The sequence below is a fragment of the Antrostomus carolinensis genome, unplaced genomic scaffold (genome assembly GCF_000700745.2).
Source record: "Antrostomus carolinensis isolate BGI_N321 unplaced genomic scaffold, ASM70074v2 scaffold16030, whole genome shotgun sequence".
NCBI lineage: Eukaryota > Metazoa > Chordata > Aves > Caprimulgiformes > Caprimulgidae > Antrostomus > Antrostomus carolinensis.
Window position 1 is genome coordinate 4,422 of NW_010287857.1, and position 26,036 is coordinate 30,457.

Genomic DNA, 26,036 nt, shown 5'->3' on the forward strand with positions numbered 1-26,036 from the left:
AAATAAAGCAGTCAGGATGGCAGATCATGGATTTTTTTTTTCTTCCTGGTCCTCCACAGTTCAGATCAATGGAATAATAATCTGTGTATCAAAACATACTGGGAGTATTCTATTCTGTCTATTATTCATTCAGTCATCTGTGATTGGAACATAGGCATTGATCATAATTGTTTAAGCAAAAATGAATAGTGGTCATGTATAAATCTGTCAACATGTATTTTTATTTTTGAACAAATACTTCAATCAACTGCATTCACAGAGTTGTTTTTATGTCCAAGACGTACTATGAAAGACTTTAATAGGTGGGGGGGGGGTTTCAGATGTGTGTTATGATGTTTATGATCTGCCAGTCCAGGTTACATGGGGTCAAATCCCACCTGTCTTATTGTCATGTCTGTTTTCAGCAATAAGATAAAAACCAGTGGAGCCAGGATTTTGCCTCATTGACTTGGGTGGGAATTTGCTAGCCTCTTAGCAGGTCACTTTACATACATGGTTCTTGGTACAAAGGAATATCACTTGGTAGCGATTAATACCGATTTAATTTGGAGAATGTTTACTCACTTGAGTCATCCAAGTGAAAATCCTCTGGCTCAGACGGTACATCATTATTGCAGTACTTAGCGCAGTTGCGTAGAGCTCTGCAGGATCTTTTTACCACAATGATGATAGTACAGTATATTGTGAAAGTAATTGTAACGTGTAATATGTAATTACATGTAATGTATAATTATTTCATAATAGAGAATTGTAGGAACTATTGCAAAGGTAATTAAAATGTTGTTCATTTTTTATTTTTAAATTCCCCCTTATCACCTTTCTTTGACTTACAAACTAAGAAAACTTAATTGTTCTCTAACATAGTATTAAAATGTAGTCTTACTTTATTCTTCATTTTGTTTGGTTTCCAGGTGGAGGTGTAGCTGTTGGAACCCTTCTTCTTATTGGTGAGTACAGAATATATAGATACTTAAAGCCACATTCTGTGTTTTGCTCATTTTAACGTATTTGTCAAATAACCTGTCTTTTCATTGTTTTTTTAAACTCAGACTTTAAGAAAGTAAAACTCCCAGGCCCCTTCACTTTGGATAATCTCCAGAGTGGGCTATTGTCTGTTTCAGAAATTAACTGGAGGTGGATCAAAACCTTTTTTTTTTAGGTTTGAGCCCCCAAGAAGAATACCACAGAATTCTGTTTGAAAGCAAGGTGGTTAGCAAATTTCAGGACTTTTTAGGAAAATTTACAAATTTTGTAAGATTTTCTGAACTACTTGATTTCCTGTAAGATTCAGGCTGTTTATCATCACAAAAGATTTGATTTATTTTTTTTTTTTTAATTTGGCTTTCTGAAGAAATATAAAGAATCTTTGAAACTTTGTTTTTTGAATTCCCTTTGGAAACTACATTGAAACTGTCTGTGTAGACTGTACCATGTCTCCGTTGCAGCTGGGATGCATTTGTATCTAGAGTTTTGGTTAAAATATTTTTAATTAGTCTTAACACTGAAGAACCTAACAGTGACTTTTGGGAAGAATTTACTTGAAGTCTGTTTTAGCTCCTGTTGGGATTACCTCATGTTATCTTTTGTTGGTGTAGTGCTCATGCAAACTTGCACTAGAGGCTGAACAGCATTTTCTGTTTGACAGTGAGCAAAGCAATTGCACTTATTGTTACTTTAAGGGTAGTTTTTGTTTCTACATTTTATTCATCATTAGAGACAGGTGTTGCTATCTCACTGAATTTAGATTTTTACATAAAGTGTATAAATTAGTCTATGTTGTGATGCAGATTAAGTAATTTGAACTCAGCTCTCCAAGTTGACAGAAAACTCACCCAGTTAGAGTGGAGGCTTTGCTGTCTGTTTAGTGACTTGAATCAGTTCACTAACATGTGAGATGAGTACCACAGCCAGCACAAGAGAAAGGAGGAGTGCACAGTGGAGGCTAGGAGAGAAATCAGGTGGCCTTTTTCAAGGGCAGAAAGTACCAGTTGAACTTAATTCTCTCATGGAATTTCATCCAGATTTCCATAAATTCAGGAAAAATGATTGAAGTTTTACCTCTGTTACTTCTTTCAGTGAAGATCTTGCTTTTCTCACTCAGTTTGAGAAGAGCTGCAATCTTGCTATAGACAAAGGAAGAAGAAAAAAAATATTAGAACCTATCATATTTTACACAGATCAGAGATTGTAAAGCTAGATGAGTTTTGTTTTGTCTACCCGTTACAATATTCACTGCCCCTTCCGGTAGCATCAAATGAACCTACTAGCTGGAAAATGGTCATTAAACAAAAGGAAGTTGTTCTTTGGACAGTATCCAATTAAGTGGTGAAATACTTTACCATAGGGTGTTGTGGAAGTAAAAAAAAAAAATCATGGTCTCAGTGAGAAACTGGACAGCTTGGTGGAAGAGAAAGCCCCTTTTCTTACTAGGTTAGTAGATACCAAGTCCGGCAAAGAAACTCCTTGATCTACAAATGGTGGGAGGCTGAGCAAGTGCCTGGTTGTAGCATCATATTTGCATGTTCAGTTCTTACTTCCTATTCCTAAATGTCTGCTTTTGGCTACTGTTGATCATAGGGTTAGCTATCCATTGGACCTGACCTTAATGGCACCAGGTGAAGCGAGTACAAAGACACTGAGCTTTATGTTCTAATGAGAGAGATGACAAGATTCAGTGATTTGAAAATTACAGGATTTTTGACTGATTTTTTTTTTCCCCCTTTCTCTGAATGCATAGGTGGCAATACTCAGTTGTGTGTCTTAATTTATTTACCCCAATGTTGGTTGTTTATTTGTGATCTGATATTAAACTTAGCTTCGCAGAAGCACAAAGAAGAATCTCTCTTTTAGATTTAAAAGCTATTTTTTTTTTCCCCATATAAGACTTACCATATATTATTTTGAAACAGAATTATATACAAAAAGTCTTAAAGTAAGAACTATATTTATTCATGACTCATTAGTCTAAAAATCTTTAGACTAATTTTTAAAGTTGGTGCAGGTAGAATTGGAACTGCATTTTTAGAATATCCTGTCAGTATACAAAAAAAATCTGTCATGAGATTAGTCTAGGCAAGCTTAATATTATACAGGATTGAAGCTGTCAGTGATAAACCTCCTAGGAAGATCTTTATGCGTTGTACTCCAAGTGTTATAAAAAGGTTAAATTCTTCCCCCTTCCTTCAACATTCTCTAAGGCAAGAATAAATTGCATTACTTTTAGCTTAGCTCCCTTTGCAAATTAAATGCTCATCTTCATTATTTGACACATTATCTTGGTTAATTTAACCAAATAATAGTAGATTCAGGGTATTAAAATATTTATTTTAACTGTTGTGTTCTGAAGATGTAGTGATGGCACAGGTTACTTGATAAGACTGTAAAATATTGTTTGAAATATAAGTGCACAATTTTTTTAAACTTAATGAAGATCATCATGATTTTCGGTTGAACTTTATAATATACTCTTTTGACAGTGTTTTCTTTATATGAGAATTAGAGAGTTGAGGCACATGGTAGGCTCATGCAACGTCGTAGCTAGTAAAGAAACTTGAAACTTCCTGGGTTTTGTTCATATGACAAGAATGTTTTGGATTTTAACTCATACTTTGATTTCAAAAGATCTTACTGTACTGGGTTTATAAGAAGTGGTAAAACAAGCATTCTGCCTCTGCATGAACTGAATTGAACACTATCAAAACGGTTTGTTCAATATGAACTTGAGACCGCTTGTTTGTTGTTTCATCTTAAACTGCTCAGGAAAATTAGCTTTCTGGAAGAATCTCCCCTTTCAAAACAAACAAATAGTATAGCTGGTGATTGAGCACACTCATTTTCCCCCTCCCCTCTCTGATGTACATCAACCTGTTGTATGTCTGCTTTGCCACCCTCAGGAAGAGTTTCCAGGAGGGTGTTATTTTGTTTTTTAAATATGAGCCTTGTTTATATAACACATTCTGAATAAGTTACAGCACACTCAAATAGGTCTGTTTTGGGTACTCTATAAGAAACTATTCTTACATACCTTTAAGATGCTCTAGATTTGACAAGGTCATTGGGAAGCTAAATGTTTTAAAGATTATCAGTAGAAGGGTTTTTGTTGGTAGCTGAGGTCAATTATTGAAAGTTAAAGTTGTCTGGTGAAAAGCAGGTCTATACTTGTACATCCTAAGCCTTGAAGCAGTTTCAGCTACTTTAATTAGCTACTATTATTTTTGCTAGACATGCAATTTAACCTGACTTGGTAAAAGCTCTCTTCGCTTGTCAATATAATTGAATTTATCATATTTTTAAAGTTGAAAAAGATAATCTCTGGAGAGGTACAAAACAGTGATTTGCTAAATATAATTTTACAAAATACAAGTTACCAGAATTCACCTTCCTCAAGTATGGCCAAATGCCAAATATTGTAACTTATATGTTTGACAACTCCGTTTTGGCATGTGCTAATTAAATGCAAGTGACACAGAGTATATCCCCCCAAGCTTAGTAAATGTGGACATTAGTAAAGTATCTTTTAAATGGAATTTCAGATTATTAAAATAATCATATCTTATAACCTGCAGCAATTCAGAGGGATGTTTCATAGCTACAGAAAGACACACCTTAGGTCACAGTACCGTACTGTAGAGCTATCTGGTGAAAAAATGATCAATACTGATAGGCTATGACAGGCTTTTGGCAGCTTTAGGGCAACCTGTCTAGACTTTGTACAGAGAAAAAAAGAAATAAGCTATCTGTACATTATGTTGGTGCAGTGTTATTTTTTCCTCTTATAGCTCACATAATTTTAAGCAATTATACTACAAATTATCTCTGGAGTTTTTCAAAGACCTTCATGCTGTTTGTTATACTGAAGCTTAGAAGTCAGCTGTTATAAGTGTGATCTTTACATATTTGTTACCTTATGGTGGATTTTGTTCCTGACTTTTTGTTCCTCTTCAAGTTATAGTGCTTATTCTCCATCCCTCCTTTGGAACATGGATACCTCTGTGCAGAAGGAGAGGTTATGGCTAGAGATTTTTTTCCTAAGGCTGCATGTTTGTGTATCAATTTCCATAATTAGATTATTTTTTTGTCCTTAATGTTTATATAAATGATATATTTACAGTGCTTCACTCATATCTTCTCTCTTTGTTTTCTGTGCCCTAGCTAAACTCCAGTGCCTTAAAATTTTTATTTCTCTTGAGCAGGAGCTACAGACAGTCCACGCACAAAGGTGTTGAGAATGTCTCTTGTGCTCAGTAGCCTATATAGTCTAGGGGTGGAAAGAGCCATAAATAGGAATTGGTCTTTATCCTTAGATTTCAACAGGGTTATTTATATGTTGGAATTAATTGTGCTGATACTGACAATCCTACTTTTTCTTCATGACTCTGTTAGCCATGGAAAAAGTATGCTGTTGCAGAAAGAGACCAATGGATAATGATCACAATAAATTATGTCCTTATCTGTAGGATCAGAAGAGGTTTTGTCCTGGAGTCAGTATGCATGACTTCTAGGTAAATAATCTCTTTTCCTTGTGTAGTTTTGCGCTTCACTAGTTACTCACCTGCTGCTTAGCTGTAGAACACTCTTTGTTCAGAAAGAATCAGAGAAAGCTGCGGACTGACTGTTGTGTGACTTGCAGTGTCTGGACCCAGAAAAGGGTCTGCAGCTGCAAGAGTCTTATTTGTTTATGTGCCTTATTAGCTAGAAGTAGAGTTCACAATGAAGGCTGCTGATGGGACAGCTCTTTAGTATGGGGGCTAAGAATAACGATTTGGGCCAGGCTTCTTAAGTATCTTGGCTGACTAAAATGCACTTAAGTGCTAGTTCCTACACATACAGAATGGAGGTAGTTCTTTTGGATGTGGGTGTAATTTGGAAAAATATAAAGACAACAGTTCAGAATTTATCCTAGTCATCAAAATAGTAAGTCCAAGTGTTATCAGAAAGCAAATATACTTCGAAGTATTTCATTCAATTTATCTATGAAAGTAATCAGTGAGCTGCTGAAGTACCTGTGCTAAATGAGTTGTTTGTTTATTTACAAGAAGAAAGCTGTACTCCTATGGTCTTGAATAGTAACGTAACTATTGAAGCCAGGGTACAATGGATGCTATCAGAAAAGCCCCATACGGGTGCACTTTAGATCTTTTGAATACCACAAAAGTTTAGTGACCTAGAAATGAATCAATAAAAAGCCATCCTTTATGTGACAAATTGAAGAACTGAGGGATTCTTACAGATGCATTGACTTTAACAATTCAAGATAGACTGTTCGTGGAGGCTTTCTGAGACACGGTTAATCCTTACAGTACTGTAGCAGACTATGAGGTGGTTTATCTTGAGATCACTCTCCTATAGTTCATTTCTGATTTTTACTGTAAGTTTACTGTTACAAAAATCAATGTAAGAAGGCTAAAGGACAGTCTAATGCTAAAATGATATGTCCTTACACTGAATGTAAATGTTTTTAATTTGCTAAATTGAAAATTCCTTATTGTTTTGCAAAGTATATTTTGGAAGGGTGTGGCAGTGTAAGAACCTCTTTAGTCCTATTGTATTACAAGTAGGCCTATCATAACAAAATTAATTATAATCTTGGATAGGTCAGTAAAAAGGTTTCCATCACTTGTTCCTCATTGCTTCACTTCTATAGTATGTTTTAACATTTCAGCATTTCAAGTGAAATTTGAGTAAAAATTCTTCTTAATTACTACAGCCTTATTTCTTCTTAATTTAGTAAATTATCAACACACAGTATGATTTCTTATATTTATCTGTGGTTTATGGAGTTTCTGTGTCATGTTCGTCACAAAATTGAGCATGTTATTTACTATCTAAGGAATAAATAATATAAAAAAATATCCAGAAAGACTTTCTGTGTCTTTGCACACACATACACAAACCATAAAATTCTTGGACTAAATGAAGATATTGGCCTATATTCCATTAAATGACAGTTAAATCCTGTCCATATGCAATACAACTCAGTGTTTCTATGCCTCAAATGGTGAAGGTGAACTTTAACCTGTAGTTAAAAGTTAAGAAATCAAGATTTTTGATTCAGCAAGGACAATGTAAATGTTACAGCTGAGGATCCTTCCAGATCACCTGACTAGTGTTCCTTTTCTTCTTTACGTCAAATGGAAGGAGGTCTGACAAAATTGTTTCCCTCCACTGACATCTGCTGCAGTGATGTGATTATATGGGAGGCTTGATGGCTTCTTTCAGGTAGCTCAGACAATTTAAACAAAAATAGTTAATAAATAGATGTCATGCTGTCACTTCGATTTCTAGAGGGCTTTGGTTCTTTGGGAGCCTCATAGATGGAGATTAGTTCATGGAAGTCAATATACTCTGAATAATATATTACATTTCTATTGCAGTAAATGACCAAAGCATAAACAACTAGAGAGCCAGCATTTAGGGAGCAGGAGCTGTGTGTGTTCCTGGACTCCAGTTCTGAAGGGAGAATTACTCTGCATATGGGTTTTTTTCCTCTTATTGAAGCAGTTTAAGACCTAAGCAGGCTCAAAAGACTATATTTGCAAAATAAGACTGTAATATTTCTTCAAAACTTTAGGTAGTGTCAGTTCTACTTTTTGCTTCTGCAGTTGGAGTGCTTCAGTTTTATCTGAATTGAGTCTTGTCTCCATCCTAGTCCCATACATGGATCTACATCCTCAGTCACAGCACAGTGTATGGAGCTGAGTTACTAGGAAAACAGTTCTTCTGTAACACTATTAATGGTTTTCAAGCATGCAACAGTAAACTATATAAAATATTTAATTAGGAGCTCCAAACTTTCAAGGAAGTTTCAGTTTTTAATTCTTTAATGCTTTTGGAAATCAGTCCTGCTGAAATTTTCATAAGGAGCACAGCACTGTCAACAGTAAACTGTACTTTTAGCAGTACTGCTCTGTCCGTATTTTTCACTAGATGGTTATTTTTTAAGAAGATAAATGTGTTATTGGCAGTACGTTGGAAGGCTAATATGGCCTACAAAGCAGGTTAACAGTATCCAAGGTAAATTACATTAATACAGTCTGAGTTCTTAAAGCCCTCAGAGTCTACAATAAACTGGATGTATCAATGGCTAGAACTAGCAGAAATAGTGTTGTAATTATTGTATTCCTTTTCACTTATTTGGATGTCCATTTCTATGTAATTTCCTGCCTTGGCGACTGTGTTATGAAGCATTTCTCTCTATCGTGAAATGTTGCTTTAGAGTCACTTGTAGTTAATTTCTTGTGAAACTTTCAAATAAGTATTTCTCCTTAACAACAAAGTAGGTAATCTTGACACTATATATTTAGGGATTATTCTGAAAAATAAAGAAATTTAAAAAATACATTTTCCAAATTTACAGTGCATACATTTTACATTTTTTTAAAAAGTGTCTGAAATACTACATTGAAAAGTGAAATTAAAAAAGCAGGAAATAAATTCTGTTTTGCCCAATATCCCATGGAGGATGGAGAATATCTCTTGGGGAACTGTTCCTTCTCTAGTGAATTTGAAAACTTGTGGTTTGAATTTCCTTCTCTTGTTAATCTAAGCACTGGAAGTGTCAGTGCTTGTGCACAATATTAGGAGTGTAACAGTGCAACACTATTTTTCTGTGATTTTTTTCTTAAGTTTCCCCATTGCTATTAATGTTCTTTCTGCTTTTTAGATATACATCTCCTTTCTTCCTCCTCCACTTCCTTGGTTCTTTTTGACTCTTCAGCTCCAAAACATACTATTTTGGTACATATCAAAGTTATATTTTTTTATTATTTTTTTTCTTTAGTATGTTTTACAAGATAGATATGAATGATAACTTTCTTATTTTCAGCCTTTGTTATTGGTTTGGTGGGTTTTCTTTTACTATTTTCGTATGTGATTCATAATAGGGAGGAAATTGTTTCCAAGTCACACAAAGAATGGATTAAGAGTCTTGTTGGTTCTGTGTAAAGAAAATCTCTCTCTCTCTGTATTTTTCTGACACACCATTCCTGTGTTTTATCTTCCAGCAGCCAGATTGACAGATGCAAAAGTGAAACCTTACATCGTTGCATTTATTTTTCTCCCAAAGTATTTCAGATATCTTTCTAACTAAATGTCAGGAGTATGTCATTCCAAAGGGTATGACCTAAAATTTTACTGGACAATTAATTGGGTAGTTATATTTTTTGATAGCATTAACATAGCTATTGTTTATATTTTCTAAAAATAAAGAAAATCAGACATGGTTCAAATTTCAATTGTTATTTACTCATTCACTTCCCCATAGTTTTGAGTTACAGTAAGTTTTAATTGTATGAAGCTCATTAAGACTTTCTAATTCTGGTAATTTCTGATATGGAACATACAACAAAGAAGTTGAAGCAAATATTAGCCTTTCTGAAGTCAGTGGGAGTTTGTATTTTCATTTCAGTAGGCTAATATTCACAGTGTCTGTTAACAAGTATTGTCTCACTTTTTAAACTGTAAGTTCATGTGTCTGTTGAGTTCATTCATGATTTTGCTCTGGAGAGCATTCAAAAACAACACTGCAAATTAAATATTTTTTTCAATAAATGCATTTGTTTTGCCTGTTTTTGTAGTTCTCACACTTTTGAGAGAAATGCAAATGTAAGAATGTCTCTATAAGAAAAGATACCTTTATATTGCTTTAGCTTGCCAAATGTGATTAAATTTTGAAAACCGTCAATTAATAGATATTTTAAGCAAGTTGATTGATTTTTCAATCATTATGAATATAAATCTTAAAACAGTTCTCCTAAATGAACAAAACTTCTTCCCATTAAACCAAGATTTCAGTAATCTTAGTTGATACTGATGGGAAGCCTCGTTAGGAAGACAGCACTATTGCTGTGTCCCATCCATATCGTTGAATCAAATACATTATGGAGAACTATTTATCTGACTTGAAAAATTAGGAATAAAATACTATCAAGCATTATTTTTAAAGCTTTGGAATCATATTTTACCTATTATCTCTGTTGTGCGTTATATACTCTAGGTAGTAGACCAAAAAAGGGCTTTTGTATTGTTGTGATAATACAAGTGAGTGATTTAGCTAACAAAAAATAAAAATTTCCAACCATTATTGTTTCCACAGAGGAAGATAAATATGGTCTTTACTCCAATTTGTTGTTCAAGTATTTTCTCGCAGAGGGAGTTGTCTGTGGACATGAATTGTTTGTTGCTTCTGCTAAAGAGCATCCTGACAACATCTTAAAGGTAAAGAAGATTCAAAGCTTTTGACAAGTAAAGCTGCAGTCTCTTGATGAATTTAAATACATTTTAAAGTGTATGTATTGTGTAGTAAGAAATTAATTAATCTTGGTGATTCATAAGAATGTGTTGTGAAGTGCAGGAGTATTTACACTAGCCAGATTTGGGAATTGAATTTAGCTCACTAGCCTCTGTCTATGGACAATGGAGTAAGATCCTCCCAAGGCCAAATCAAGCTAGGAGCCTACTTATCCTTTATTTTGGTTATGGATGAAAACTTGTGGAGATATTTATTGTCACTTCTTATAGAAAAGAAGAAAATCATGTAACATCTTTACTACTTCCTTTACACATACTTTCATTCTGACTGTCTTTTTTGTACTAAGAAACATGGTCACCTTTGGATCAGATCGTATAGAAAGGTTCCTTTCAGACTTCAGTGAGCTTCTAATCAAACACTGATGGTTTCCATTGTGAGGAAATAATATAAGGAAAAAAGCCTAATCAACACTGCAAAAAATGCTGAAGTGTGAGGATAATCTTACAAAATTTCATTAAATATTTTATGTCTTTCCAAGGCTGCTTTTTTCTAGTATCAAAAGTAACATATAATTTGCTGATTACTTCTGCATCAAATGAAGTCTGTCTATTTCCTTAAGAGTCTTCAGAGACTATTTCTGGACAAATTGATTATTTTTCTTTTTTCCTACCTAGTGATGGTAGATTCTATGCCTTATCTATTCAATATTATCTTCAGTATTCAGGAAAAAGTATATTCTTAATGAAATTATATGGTTGTGGTTATAAAAAATCTAATAATTTTTTATGATCTTGAATCTAAAGAGGGTTCATTTAGGGGTGAAGTTTCTATCTTTTGTTCTTGTGGTTTAGAATATAGCCTAAACAAATAGGTTAGAATTTGATTGTGAAGTAAGAATGGCATAAGAATGTGGTATATTTTACAGAATATTTGTTTTTAAATAACTGACAATCAAGTCATTGACTCTCTGATCATGCAATACATTATAATTACATTGTTTTTCTCATAAAAATTAAATTATTCAGATGAATCTTTTTATTGCATTGCATTAAAATTTCTTAAAACAGAGTAGCTAACATACATTTTATTCTTCTTTCATTCACCTTTGAATCAATTGATCATGGCATGTCATATTTTTTCTATTCTTTATGCTTTTGCAAGTTTATCAACAGACATTGTTACGTACATCTATCCTTCTTGTACCAGTTTGAGTTTCTGGTCACTTAGTTCCATGTGACTTATTGAGGTCTGTTGTCTGATTTGGAATAAATTTTCCTTCTTCCTTTTCAGGGATAGATACTAGGTAATAACACTGCATTCCTCTGTTGTGACTCCAGAGTGGTGTTACTGTAAGAGCTTATAAATGGATGGACAATATTACTACGGGAAAGTTGAAGAAAACATAATTTTTTCTTGTTTTCTTCTTCTGTTTGTGTGTTTATATATCCAACAGTACTCTTGGCTATTTTTTTCTATTCTTACTTTGACTATTCAACACTTCCTTTGCTTAACAGACAAGGCACAGTAGAGTTGATTTCTCTGATTTGTATTGCTGTCTTGAAATTGCTTCAGTGAAGTAACCCTATAATATGCTAGGCATCAATCTAGAAAATTACATACTTTCACACTTGGAAAGCTTAGGCACTTCTGGAAATGCCAATATGTGTTACCTATGAAACTCTATTGCCTTGCCTGGAAAAAGTTGATCTAAGGCTGGCATTGGCCACAGTTAGATCTCCAAAGCACAGAAGTAGAGGAGTTTGCCCTACACATGCTTCACTTAACTTTTAAAAGAAAGGACCTTCAAGTGTGTCAAGAAGTCCTCTCCTGTCATAATAATGAGCTGTTTGGGGTTTGGATGTCTCCACCAAGTCAGGATTTTAATATAACATATCTGATAGTTGAATAACATTGTATTTTATTTACTGAGATTTGTAATTAATTTCTTTTCAGGATCTAATTGGACTGTATTCCTTTCTGGAAAGGCAACATAGATATGGTACATACCAATCTGAATTATACATTTTATGCTTGGTTTTTATTTTTAAAAATTCAAGTATGGATTCAATATATTCTATAGCTAGTGTTCTAATTAACTGGTGTTTTACATAAAGGCAGTTCCTTAACTGCCTTATGTCCATATTGTGTGGTCAGTCTATTTATACATTCAGTTCTCTGCTGAGATGCCATAATTGCCCTATTCTAATTTTATGATGTGATTGGAAGTTTCTTGAACCTATAACCGAGACAAATATTGCTGGTAGTGGGAAGGGGAAAAGACATTCTTATAGACCATAATTATCTTGAAATTGTGTATAACTAAAAGACAAGCAGAGGATAAAAAGCCCTGATCAGCTGCCTAAGATATATTATATTACCACCCACCAATTTATCCATCATCCTTTGAAAACATATTCATGCCTTTTGTAGTCAAAGCTCCTTCAGGAAATTGGCATTAAGATGTAATGCTGAAAAATTATACACCTCTGGTAAAACCTACAGAACTACATACATGCTGGTTTTTAGAAAGTATTTTAAACATTTGAGAGCATTTCTGTTCAATCTCTGTTCAACAAAAGGCAAATTTTTACTATTAGGACATAAATACTAGGAATAGTATAGAATATAAGAAATAGTATGATATGCTTCTGTGATCAATCATAAAATAAAACTGATTGCATTGGTAAATGGAAAACTAATTCAATAATAAAACTGAAGGAAACATTCTATTTTAACATTCTGTTTTCGGCACCATACCTTATTAAGTTTAGACCACCAATTATGAAAGGCTGTAATGTGCTAAAGCTTAAAAACAAGGAGAAACTATAAACTAGAGAGGTTTTTTTTTTCTTGTGTCTATTTCCATAACTTCAATGTGTTTAGTGGCTATATTTTTTTTATAATTCAGCATTCTAAAGTTAGTGCCAGCTACTTAGAAGTTGCATATAGCATGTGTGTTTGAGTATGAAACATACAAATTTGAGTATATGGTTATATTCATTACAGAGGAAGTCTTAACTTAAATATTGTTACGCTTTTTGGAAGAAACAGCAAGTAAGGGGGTTGAATATTTCCTTGAACATCACTGTAGCCAAAATTAGAACAGGCTTGCATCCATTCCAAGTTAGGCTGAGTACCAGTCTGTCTTGTGAAAGCCATGAAAATACAGTAAATATGTAACAGTTTAGGTCTTTACTCCCATTCTCCTTGTTAGTGCCAAGGTATCGTTTCAGTCTTAAAAAGCAAACAAACAAACAAAAAAACCCCACCTGTATCTGTGGTGGCTGCATTTCTATATTTCTCGCTTTTCCTACTTTGGATTTGGCATTAAAGTTCTAAAATTGCCTAAACTGCCTATATAAGAATTTTTTTTGCCTTTTTTCCTAATTTTGTTGTCTAGACGTTGGGGGAGGAACTGATTCTCACAAGTTTTCATGAGAAAAAATTGGATTATATTTGTCAGTTATGAGCTCATCTTGACATTATAGAGTGCTCTCTGTTAAGTTGCTTTTACCATGGAACCTTTGCAAAGTTTGTCTCAAGTGAAAGACTTACTGGTCATTATATGTGCTGGGAAACACAAAACAACATCTCCTGAAGCCCAACACTCTCCTTGTGGCACCCTGGCCAGTGTTACCTCAATGACCATTCCACTGGGAACCTGGAAGCCTGAGGTAGAAGGTCCAGAACTGCTTTCTAGAGCTGCATCTGTTATTCTCCTGTGGAAAAGTTGAAGAACGCTCTGTGCAATTGCTGCATTCCTATGGAATTTCCATTTTCAAGCTGGAATTTTATTACAGGATACTTCTGGACTCTGTTGAGATCGCCTTTTGAAGGCTCTCTTACAAGAAGAGAAGATAAAGATCACATCCTTCAAGCAAAAAAAGAAATTACTTTGACATAGTCTATGAGCCTGCTGCTTAAGGTGGTGATGCTTTTCCTTAGAAGGAAATGCATTCCCCAAAATTCTACGCCTAAGCAAATCCTTTAGACTTACCATACTAAGGCATGAAGTGGTATTGACCTTGTATGTCTGGTGTCATTGTACTTCCAAGTTTGAAAATGAACAATGCGCAAACAGTTTGCTCTCTGTAGAGAGCTACTCTCTACACTGAAGATTCTCTTGAGTAGTAAAGCCCTTAGCGTGCCCATGTGTCAGATATGCAGCTTTGCTGTGTTTGCTGGATGTATCCTGAAGTCAAGTCAGTCAGGACAAACCACACTAGTGGTCTAGGGAACAACAGTGACGGGGAAATATGCACCATCACTTGGTGAGGAAGCTGGGAGGTGCCTTCAGAGAAGTATAATTGTTTACTAAAAAAAACAGTCGGGACAAGATCAAGAAAATCCTCCAGGAACAAGTTTTTTAAAAATTCCTACCAAGCTGAAAAGATCTCTAAAACAAAAGTGAAAGTGTATTGTAAATATGACATTTTGTTTATGTATGTCATCTGGAAAACACTGAAAAAATTCTACCTCCAACAAGCTGGTTGTACTGAGTGGACCTGAAGAAGAGAAAGTGAACACTTACTTTTTTCCCACTGAAAAGATGAATGCAGGATGAATGTAGCAAAATGTACTTTTGTTATTTCCAGGATTATTTAAAATAACAACAGCAATAAACAACCCACTGAGCTTCAGTGTTGTATTACTGTGTACGCAAACAATGTCTTGAAAGAAAGCATGGCTGTCTATATGGACTTTTTTATTACAGCAAAATACATTCAACCATGATGCTTACATTTTCCCCTCATAGATATGACTCTAAAACATTGTTTTGTCAAAAGGAAGAATGCAAACCTGGAGGAATTATCAGGCTGGTGAGCAGGACTTTCCAAGCTACCATTTTCAAAGAGTGCCAATCTAACTCCTTCCTGTCTCTTCACTTTCTGGTGCCCTGAAACAAGCAGAGTAAGGTGTTTTTTATTTCATCTGACATTTGTAAATGCTTCATAAAGAAATTAAAAGAATAACAACTTGAAAGGTAAAAATATTCTTATTATCTTTTTTTCCAATTGTATTTTCAAAATACATTAGCTTGTTGCAGTGATTCAGCTGCTGCACGCTGTTAAATGTTGTCACTTAATACACAGAAATCTGATTATGATTACAGCACTAGTTAACTTTCCTACCACATTTTATCTCTATTTCTGAAATAAAGATAGCCTTGTGGCACAAGGAAGAGGGTTGAAGCCAACCCTGGCAGCTGTCTCAGAGTTTAAAAGTTTGAAAAATCTAATTTCTTTATTATATGGCTCTTACTCATCTATTTACTTTTCTTGCTTGCATGTTGGGTAAACGGATTATCTGTTTTACATTTTTCTATATTAAAATGCAGATATTTTAATTATATTTTAATATAGTTTTCTAAGCTACAAAACTGTTATAAAATTGACAGGGAAGTTGTATGGATGTGAAAGAGAGTGCTGAAAAAAAAATAATTGCTTCTGTTTAGAAAGAATGAAATCCTTTTAAGCAGTACCCACGCTGGGAACTCTCTAAAGTATAAAGCTTAGTCTTTGTAGAAAGTTCAGACCAATCTAATAAAAAAATTTTTCAGAATGAGAGGAAATAAATGTTTGGCTTAAATTTCAGGTTTCCTGTCTACCAATCCTTGGCTGTTTATTAGGATATTTTCTTTCATGATCTTAGTTTTGAAATTATGTTTGTTTTTAAACAGAGATCTTACTTAGCCTGTTTAATATATCAGGAAAGTGTGGTAGCTTAAATAAAACAAATGTTTAGGCTTCAGTGTTCACAAATAATTATTTTACAAATAACCTTGGTAACTTTGTAGAATTGATTTGCTGAGTTAGGGAACTATTGCTTATAGTACTAATCTTTAAAAGTGTTGACAAATAATGTTGTTATTATTAAATCTCTTTAGGCCAGTGCAGCAGAATTTACAGAATTTTGGACAAGGACACTCATTTTTATTTAGTTTCTTCCCATTACCTTTTTTAGTATGTCATTCTCTTTTTTGTTATATTTATCTTTTACTTAATTAAGCATTCATGAACTGACTCAGAAAGGGATACAAAAAAGAAAAATATAATCTAATCTTCTCATATGCATTCCTGGGTTTCAGTGTTGTGAAATGGAGCCATAGAGCAAGGAAGTTATAGCAAAAGAATCCTGTGACTTGACTGTAGGGTTTACTTCTGTGTATGTGAAGTAGAGAATATGTTTTCACAGGTTAAAAAAGAATCCCTCTTAGAGTACTTTGAATTAAACTTATTTATTTTATAAAACAGAGGACTATTACTTTCCTCATCTCTTCACACAATTCTCATTTACGCTGGGTTGACATCCATTTGGTCCTTTTGAAAGTCAAAGAAAACTTTTTGTAGAACAGCCTTACCTGGAGATGGAAATAAATTGTTGCACAAGGGCCACTGAAAGGAGAAAAATTCTGTATCCAGTCATTTGTGTTCTTTAACAATAGACCTTGTCTTCACAAGTGTTTACAATCAAAATAGAATCCTCCCCCCTTTTGGGAGTAGGGCCCTTTAAACTGACATTTATATAATACATTATTGAAAAGAAAATATTTACCCTTCCTGACTTACCATCTGGTGTCCTTTAAATACTAAAAATTAACATAATGAAAAAGAGCCTTAAATTCATGTGAGTTTAAACTATTTAAAAATCATTGCAATTAGAGATCAACAGTGAATCGTACTCCCTTTAATATTTTTTTATTTCACGTTTCTTTAATCACACCTGTGACAATATTGCATTGCAAAATAGTTGCACAAAAACATGTGAACAACATATTTATTGATACATAAATAGATAATGTTTAAAATTCTTAAGTGCTATTAATTATACAGTTATTGAAATCCATAAGGATCAAAGGATTTTATATAAGAGGGATTTCACATACAGCTTGGATTATGTTGCTAAATAATAGCACAGTAGTACTTCTTTAGCATTGTAAAATAGCTTAGAGAGGAGTATGATGCCTATAGTTGGTGTAATGCATTGGTAATTAAGAGGGTGTGAGGTTAAGCTTCATTAACTGCTGTGGGATTGTATCTTGGATTTTATTATCCCCTAGAGAACATAAGAAGTGAGAGAGGTCAAACTGTTAGAATCTGATTTTGCTTCATGCATCTGCCAAAACAAGGCAAGCGAAGCAACGTGGCAGCAAACACGGAAAGACCTGGATTGCTGGCAGATATGGGTTGTACACCATTTTATTACAAAGATAAGAGATTTATTAGTGAAGTAAATTATTTCATGTTTGCAATAAAACCTTCATAAGCTTGGTTTGCAGGAAACAAAATTATTTTAATTGCATTGTCATTTAGAATTAGTGCTTTAGAAAAACTTTTTTTTTTTTCAAAATTTCTTGTTTTAAAACAGCAACAAACTTCCTTCTCTCTTTTTTCCTTCCGACTACATCTCACTCTAGCCACAGACGAATGCCCCAGCCAAACCACACTTAATAACTTTAGCACTTGTCTGCCTTTTTATATATTCATGCTGCATAGCAAAGACTTTAGTTGACCCCAAGAAGTGTTGTATATTTTCTTTTTTTTATTATTTATTTTAACTAATGCACTGCTACATGCTTTGTTTTTTTTATATACCCTATGAGAGATTTGGGTCTTTTTAGCCTGGGAGAATGTAACAGTTCTCAGGAGTTGACACACTGATGCCACAAAATTGTCAGTCCCAAAGCTTTTCAAAGCTATATGATGTGGAAGCTGAGATATTTTTAAGTAGAAATACATTAAATAGAGATATTATAGGCTGATAAATCAATTTTTGTTTTCTTAGTCTTTTGTTGAAATAACAAACACTTATATTTACAAATTCTGGACGAAATTTTGGAAGCAACTTTTAAACTTTTTAATAATAGTATAGTCTTTTGAAATTCTGATTTTGCTTCTAAGAATATAAATTTATTTAATCCTTAACAGACTCACAATCCCAAATCCTTTTTTACATTATGATAATTTCAGCAGAATTTAAGTGCTTTTTATCTATGGTAGAGAAGTAGAGTTCTCAAACGTAGTGATTTAGTAAGACTGCTAGAAACTAGTGTCTTTGTTTCTCATCTTGTAATGAATCTGGAAGAAAGGGATTTGTGCTAAAGCCCTACTCTGAATCTCCCACACACAGATATTTTGAGGAGAAGCTCAGGCTTAGCCATCTTCAAATGTCACTCATAGAAACCATGTCCTCCACTGCTTGCTGTATACTGTTTTCAGTTCAATTTTTGGGTAGCTGTGCCAGAAGCCTGTGTTTTGTGGCTAGTTTGGCTGCTGTTCTGCTTCATCTTTCCATAAATCTTAATTTTCCTTCTGTTTTTAAGAATAATCTGAGAACTGATGAGTAATTTGTAATTTGTGCACAGTAATGAAACCTTTCATGACATTGAAGAGTTGTGAAGTTATATCCAGCTTATGACAACTGGAGACTTTCTCACTTAGGTTCTTCTCAGGCATGGTCAGGTTTGGAAAGAGCTATTTCCTTGAAACAAAATCTAGTTAAAAAAGATTTTTGAAAATTATGGGCTGGCATGTATGAGTCAGTACATCCTAAGGAAAAACAACATTCACGATCCCCAGTGTATTCTGTGTAGTCTTTTACCAGGGTAGTGCATGTTGGCTTCTACTCAACATAGACATACCTTCAAACAATAACTACCTTCAAACAGTAACCATGTGTTTCACCCCTGTTTCATTCAGTTTAGTGTAAATGGGAGGGAACAAGGGGAAGCAGAAGCTGGGGTAATAGTGATAAAGTTAGGATGCAAACTTGAAAGTAAACAGTCTTTATTCGTTCTGTTCATTAATCTTTATCTAAAATGTGCTCAAATTACAGATATTCTCAGACCATGAATAGTATTGTAATTTTTTTTTCCTGTTTGTACTTAAGTACAACATCTTGGAATATATTTAACCAAGTTAATATAAGAGGTGGAGCTCAAGCAGTTGGTCCTCAAAATACCATTCAACTCCAAAGGCAGACTGCGTTTTCCAGATTGCAGCTGAATTATGTACGAAGCCTCCCAAGAGGCCATAAAGTTCACAACCATCACATGCAAGGATATGATTCAGGATATGTTTGCCTTAGAGAAAAGTGTTTGTTGGGATAGAAAATTATATGTCTGTGAGACCTAATAGTCCCAGAAATGTCTTAAATCTCAGTGCATCATGTGAACATGTTTCTTGGATAGGGATAAGAACATGGTACATCTGAGAAACATATTCTTCAACTAAGCGTGGTAGTTATTAGGTAAATGCATTTTGGAAGAGGAACAGAGAAATAAGAGTTGCTCTTGATATGAGAGACTTCTTCAAGTGCTCCTGGATCCTTCTGTGGGGCAGCAAGGGACAAGACAGCATAAAACAGACCTAAGCTGATGCATATGCTGACTGCCATGGTAGTGACTCACAGGTTTTCTCATGTTGCTTTGTGTGAATTTAGTCATGTTTAAACAACTGCTTTATAATGTTAGGTTTTTTTCTTATATCCAAATAAAACCTCTTTATTATGTCAGAAGTTAAAAGTAAACTATATTGGCAAAAAAGGCTATTTCGGATGGTTTTCATCTCTGGAGGCCAGAATCTTTATCAGCTTCAGGTGAAACCATTTTTTCCTTGATCTCTTAATCTGCTTCATTCTGAACAACAGCTAAGGCATACCACAGTGCCTAATTGTGTTGCACTGATAGTGTGTTGGTCTCTGATTGTTTTGGACTGAGCATCTCGGGTGTCAACAGCCAGTGGTTGTAATGCCTCCCTTCCACACAGTGCCACGTAGGAAGGTTTTGTTCTGTGTTTGACTGCAAAGCAGGAACTTTTTTCAGTGTTACATGAGGGTATTGAAGTAGCTTGTACTTTATCAGTAATACTTGGAGAACCTCTCACCCCTTATTATCTTGATGTCTGTTCTATTTTAGCATCAAATACAGTCTCTGTGTAAAACATACATCATCTGTGATTATATAAAAGCAAATGTATATAGCTAAATGTCTCTATCTCAGATTTGGTTTTGCCAATAATTATATAATAACAATGAACCGGTAGTACAAGTGACAGTCATTTGCAGTGATTTTAGAGGAGAAAAATATTAAATAGCTTTAAGAAAATATTGGTGCTGTTTTACTCTTTACTTACAGTAATCCAGAACGGATTCACTTGAACTTCCGTTGTCTTCTTTCTATGTGTGTCTGTTTGTACCATGTCTGCCTACATAAAGCCATGAACATCACTTAGACGTTTATGGTCAGCATCAGCTCTGCCTGTGTCCAGTGTTTCATATGTATCCTGTACTTTGATCAAGATTCTTGTAAAGTTTTCAAATTTAGGGTTTTTGTGTCTTCACACCTTATACCTTGTAACAGAGAGACTGACTAGCTCTATATATTTTTACCATTGAGACCACAGCTCAGTTCTCTCTAAAGGGTCTTTGCTTAGTGAAAACTTAGTTTTTAAGTAAGTCTAGATCTGCAACTTACATAGATGGGTGATTAAGTTGGGTCAGAAAATTTGGTTACACTTATTCCTCTAGTAGATGTAGAAGCCAATGCATAAATTCTGAGTACTGTGCTTGACATCTACCCAGTGCTGTTTACTTTTTCAGCAGTGCAACAAAGGTAGAAAGCAGAAAGATTGGAAAAAACCATTGTTCCTAATCTAAGTCTAAGTCAAAGCTGAAGTTCTGGCTTTGTGGAACAATTAAATCCACCTGTGCACAATGTTTTGGTTTTGTTTTGTTTTGTTTTTTAAAAATGCCAGAAACGTTTGCATTAGAAACTTTTTTAAAATTCCAGAATTAAATATTTGCCCCTTCCTTTTACTCCCTTGTTTGTGTTCATGAGGTATCTGTCATCAGTAAATATCATGTCTAACAGCAGAAGAGAAAATGCAAACCATCCTGTTACTGTTTTCAGCCTGTGTCTGTAGGCTGTTGTGGTCTGTTGAATACTTTTGAAAGATTTATAGAAGCTAACAAAGAAAACTCACTGTGTCGGGAACTTACCTATTCTCAGAAATAGAATACTTTTGATCAACCTTTAAAGGAAGATTTATAAATAAGGAATATAGATGCTGCTTAAGATGTGTTGTTTGTGTAGATTATACAATGTGGTGTTTCCATTCTTCATATTTGTATAAATTTTTTTTCCCATAATAATTGCATAGTTTTTTTCACACTCGCTGTTAGTAGAAGCCAACCCCTCAGAAGTTATTTTAATCAAGTTTTGTTACAGATTTTACAACTGCCCATTATATTAAGGTAACTGTATTAGCTAACTTTTGAGGGGGGGATAAAAATCTGAACTGACATTTCTGCTGTAGATAACTGACATTCTTTTGCTCTCCACCCGTAGGAACTTCCAGCGCCTTTGCTTGATGATACCTGTAGAAATGAATTGGGAGAAGAAGCAACAGCTGTTAAGTCTGAAGATTTTCAGGATTCTATGAAAATAGCCTGGCGCTACCAAAATTTACCAAAAATTGAGGTAATCAGTATTTCATACTGTTTTTCCTCTTGCAGTCAAAATATTGCTAATGGATGGTGTTACAGGATTCCCTCCCGAGGGTAAATTGTCATATGCCACTATATTTTTTGATACAGAGAGAAAGGAATTTAAGAGTTTGCAGCAACTGGTAAACTTACTATAGACAATAATAATTTTAAAGTAAAAAAATTAAAGTTCTATGGGATTTTTCAATGAGTGTTATTAAATTGAGTTATTAAATTGAGAATAATTTGGTCACTCACAAACTTTGCCCAAATTTAGTTGTACACAAATTACTTAAGTAGGTTTAATCAACAGTACTTACACGATCTCTGTAGTGAAAGTACTGTTGACCTGCTTATCCATGTGCATAACAACTAAAGTAAGCTCTTGAGATTGTATCAGCTTCTCTGTCACTAGAAACTAATCACTGTGCAGGGAGAGTATAAGAAACAAGCCCAGTGGTCACTCTTTCAGAGTTTACAGTTGTTAGTGTTTTGCAAATAATATGTCTCCCGTGGCTGGTGACTTACTCATTTAATCCAGTGGCACAATCAACCTTTAATAGAATTACAGCATTTTTGACTATCCAGAACAAAAAACTTGTTTTGTCTCTACATTTTAGCCTACATTTATAAATTCTAGTTTAGATGTAGTCATAACTGCCTAGTAAGTTCTGTTGTATTCTTAAAAAACATAATTGGAATGTGACAAAATGATCTTACAAGGCTTGGCATGTTTGGTTTTCTGTGAAATTGCACAGACATGGCTGTGTAGTTGTGTCAGAAAAGACTTATATATGGTGACATGCCAAATGCAGCAGCCTCCAGGGTAATCATATAATGTTATCAATTTTATTATTGTGGACCTTGCTATGCCACTCTGAACCATCCCCAAAATAATTTGTCTTGTTTAAAATCTAGCAGAATTCCTCATACATAGATATGGAAACAATTGCATGTTGTTAACAAACAGTGTCCTGATGTTTCTTTCAAAATAGAAAATCATATAAATAATCCAGTTAGGTGTGAACTCAACTTCTCTAATTTCATAGAAGTAAACACTTCTTCCACTAATATAATATTTCTCTACAATGCATAATGTACTTGTCCTCAATTATTGAAATTTGATTATCCAAGACAGAATAAAATAGTCCATCTTTTGTGGGGTGTTTCCCTTATTATCATTGTCACTTTCTGAACTGGATGCTTATCATCCTGAATAGTTGAGGTACAATATTTTTTATGTATAAGTTCAATTTATTTAAAAAATTAGAAATTGCAAATAAAAGTCTAATTCTTAAGCTATCTATACCTAAAATTCCTCTAATTAGTGAAAAATCATTTTGAAATTGATATTTTTCAATATTTTATAACACATTTCTAAAATTTTGGTGCTGTGTTAAATTAATTTGATTGGTGAATGTAATGCATTGAGTAAAATCTGATGTTGCCTGGATGTTTAATACACTTAGTACTATCATTTAATTAACAACTTTGGTTGTGATTTATTCTTTAAATATTCTTTTGGCAAAAAAAAACCAACCATTGAATAAAGTTTCAAGGCATATTTTCCAAACTGATTGAACTAATAAACTAGTGCATTTTCAAAAGCTACTGTCAAATAGTTTCAAGTGTGAAAGAGAGAAAATAGCTTTGCTTTCAACTAGAACTCTAAACTTATTAGCAGAAAACTTTTCCATCCAATATCTGGCTTTACGTGAAGTAAGAATGCTGAGTAAAAGCTGTCTTTGTGGTACTCTTGATGCCTAATTTGGTTTTTATTTCTAAGTAATAAAAGAGATTTTCATTACTCTTCATAAATATCACAGTTTCTCTTTTCATAGTCATATACCTTGTATGTCAGAAAAAGACAGAAGCTTTATAAGAAATCTGTCAGAGTAACAGGTCACGTTGTGCTTGACGTGCCTTGGCCAGTTTGTTACTTCCATCTGTATCAGAGGTTAATTTCATTTAAACTTTGGAGTATATGGATAGCCTATTTTGCAATGCAAGAGTGTGGTTTGTTTCTTTTTTTTTTTCTTTTTTTTTTTTTTGCATGAACTGCTTATGTTCTTGGGGCAATATATAAACTGTCACAGCATGAAATCAATTTTCTGCCTTGATTCATCCTAAATCTGAGATTTCTAGCACATTAGTATTGCAATTAGAAACATTAACAGCAGACGGTAGCATAAAAGCACTCTCTGCTCACTGACAATGTAGTGTATTTCTCCTTGTGCAAAATAGGGATCCAGGAAAGAACAGGCTTGAGCCTCCAGTCCACTAATAAATTTATCAGATCAAACTTAAGAGGAATGGAAAGTCTCTGCTTCGTACTCTCCATGGTCATTCTGCTAAGGCAGATTATTCATGCTTACTTGATTCAGGTAGGCTTTTTGCAAGCTTCCCTGCTAAGCCTGGGAATGCACTACATTGAGGGCTATTCATAGGCTTCTGACATAGACCGAGCTTTTATTGCATGGTGTTTTATTATAGCCAAATCCTAGTCTCCACCCAGTTTGTAGGCACTGTGCTTATTCTTTTGAATCAAGAGAGGTTATCACCTACCTTAATCCATGCAGCAGGGTGGATTAAGGACACCAATGTGCCTCAGGATTCTCAAAGAGGATCCTGGAAACTTCTTGTTTCTTCTTTTTTGCTGTCTTTACTAAACTCTATTGGGCCTCAGTAAGGATTTGCATCTGAAATGGGCAACCTGGAGCTTTTCTCAATGAAGACATCAGATCAAAGTTCAGTTAGTCAAGGCCTTTCTAAAACATTAAGGGGGCTTGGAAGTACACAATAAAAAGATGAGCTCTGGCAGAGATTGCAGTAAAAACATTCTGATCTGTAATCCGGATAAAGAATAGATTATAGGCCAAAGAACAGCCCCTGTTTAAATTGCTTTCAGAATCCTCATTTTAAATAAAGTTACATTTACATTAAAAATATTTAGATTTTGATAGATTGTTACATTTGGTTGGACTTCCTTCTTTAAAAATTGGATGCTGATAAATAAATTGGAACACTGACTTAGAGAATGTAGTTTTGTCTTTTTTTGAGTAAAACTGATATCCTATTCTGACTAGATATACACAAGCAATTCTGTGGGTTTTTTAATTAAAAAGTAATTATTTGTTTTAAAGAAAAGTTTAGGGTTTGTTTGGTTATTCTATTGGTTTTGTAGGAAATATATTGTATTATTGTATCTATATTTATATTTTCTGATAACTGACCAAGGTTAACATCCATTAATCAAATAATTTCAAAATGTTTACTCTACATCACATTATTCTAATTAATCAGAACAGTTTAATATTTTTTTTGTAATCTGAAGCATGATAATAAAATTGTAGAAATACATAACATGATTTATTTCAGAAAGCTAGCTATAAATACATGGCCATGTCTGGCATGTCTATACTCTTTCTCTTTTTACTGCTGTAGTATTTATTTTATTAGCAAGAACAAGGTTTATGAAAATCACAAGTGTTCTGTAATAATTGCAGTTGGAACTAAATAATTTGTTGCTCAACACACAAAAAATTATTGGGATCTCATTGTTGTCATAATTCAGTATACCTATCATCATTCCTGTAGATGAAATTGGAACAGAAGTTGTTTGAAAGAATTCTCATTGCATACACACGAAACCCTGCTCAACTTTCAGGCAGCAGATAAAATGAATATATTTGCCTGCTTAAAAGAAAAATCCTTTTATAGAACATTTTAAGTTGTTACAGAACCTACTGAGAAACTGGGGTCATTTCTAGTCACTTTTCAAAACTAATTCCATGCTTTTAAGTATAAACAAAATAACATTTCGTTTTATCTACCAATCCAAACTTCTCTTCAGAACAACCTTTAAAAGGCATTGTGTTCTGCAGTGTGAATATGTCTTCAACATCACTCTTACTTTCATCTCTTATCTTTTCTGTCTCACCTGTTGAGATATTTCATTTTATTTAAATACTTTATCACTTAATATGCGAGGTGGCTCTTGGCTTTTATGGGGGATTCAGCTTATCAGTAAGCTTTGGAGTTGGGAGATAGAAAGATGACTTTAAAAGATTTTTGCACATTCCTTCATTGTACAACGCACACTTTGGATGCAGTCCAGGCTTAGGGTAGTTGTCCTCAAAATAAACTAGTAGGTGATCTTTCTTTTGACCTGCAAACCTTTAAAAGTCTAGGATCCAGCACTTTTCTTGATCCAGGCATCATACCACTTAGAAATATTGTGGTTTTGATTGATACTTGTATTACAGAATTTGTTTGGTTATTCTAAATGACCTTTATTTTACCT

At 34.0% G+C, this 26,036-nt stretch overlaps 1 protein-coding gene across 1 annotated transcript in view; it reads left to right on the forward strand.

Annotated features, from left to right (window-relative positions):
• Positions 1-911: 911 nt before the first annotated feature.
• ELP4 (elongator acetyltransferase complex subunit 4) overlaps positions 912-26,036 on the forward strand; it is a gene marked incomplete at its 5' end in the record, with an annotated part of 124,468 nt that continues 99,343 nt past the window's right edge. The window contains 3 exons of the mRNA XM_010164610.1: positions 912-947; positions 10,094-10,215; positions 21,597-21,728. Of these exons, the coding sequence (XP_010162912.1) occupies positions 912-947; positions 10,094-10,215; positions 21,597-21,728 (290 nt within the window). The remainder of the gene's footprint in view (positions 948-10,093; positions 10,216-21,596; positions 21,729-26,036) is intronic.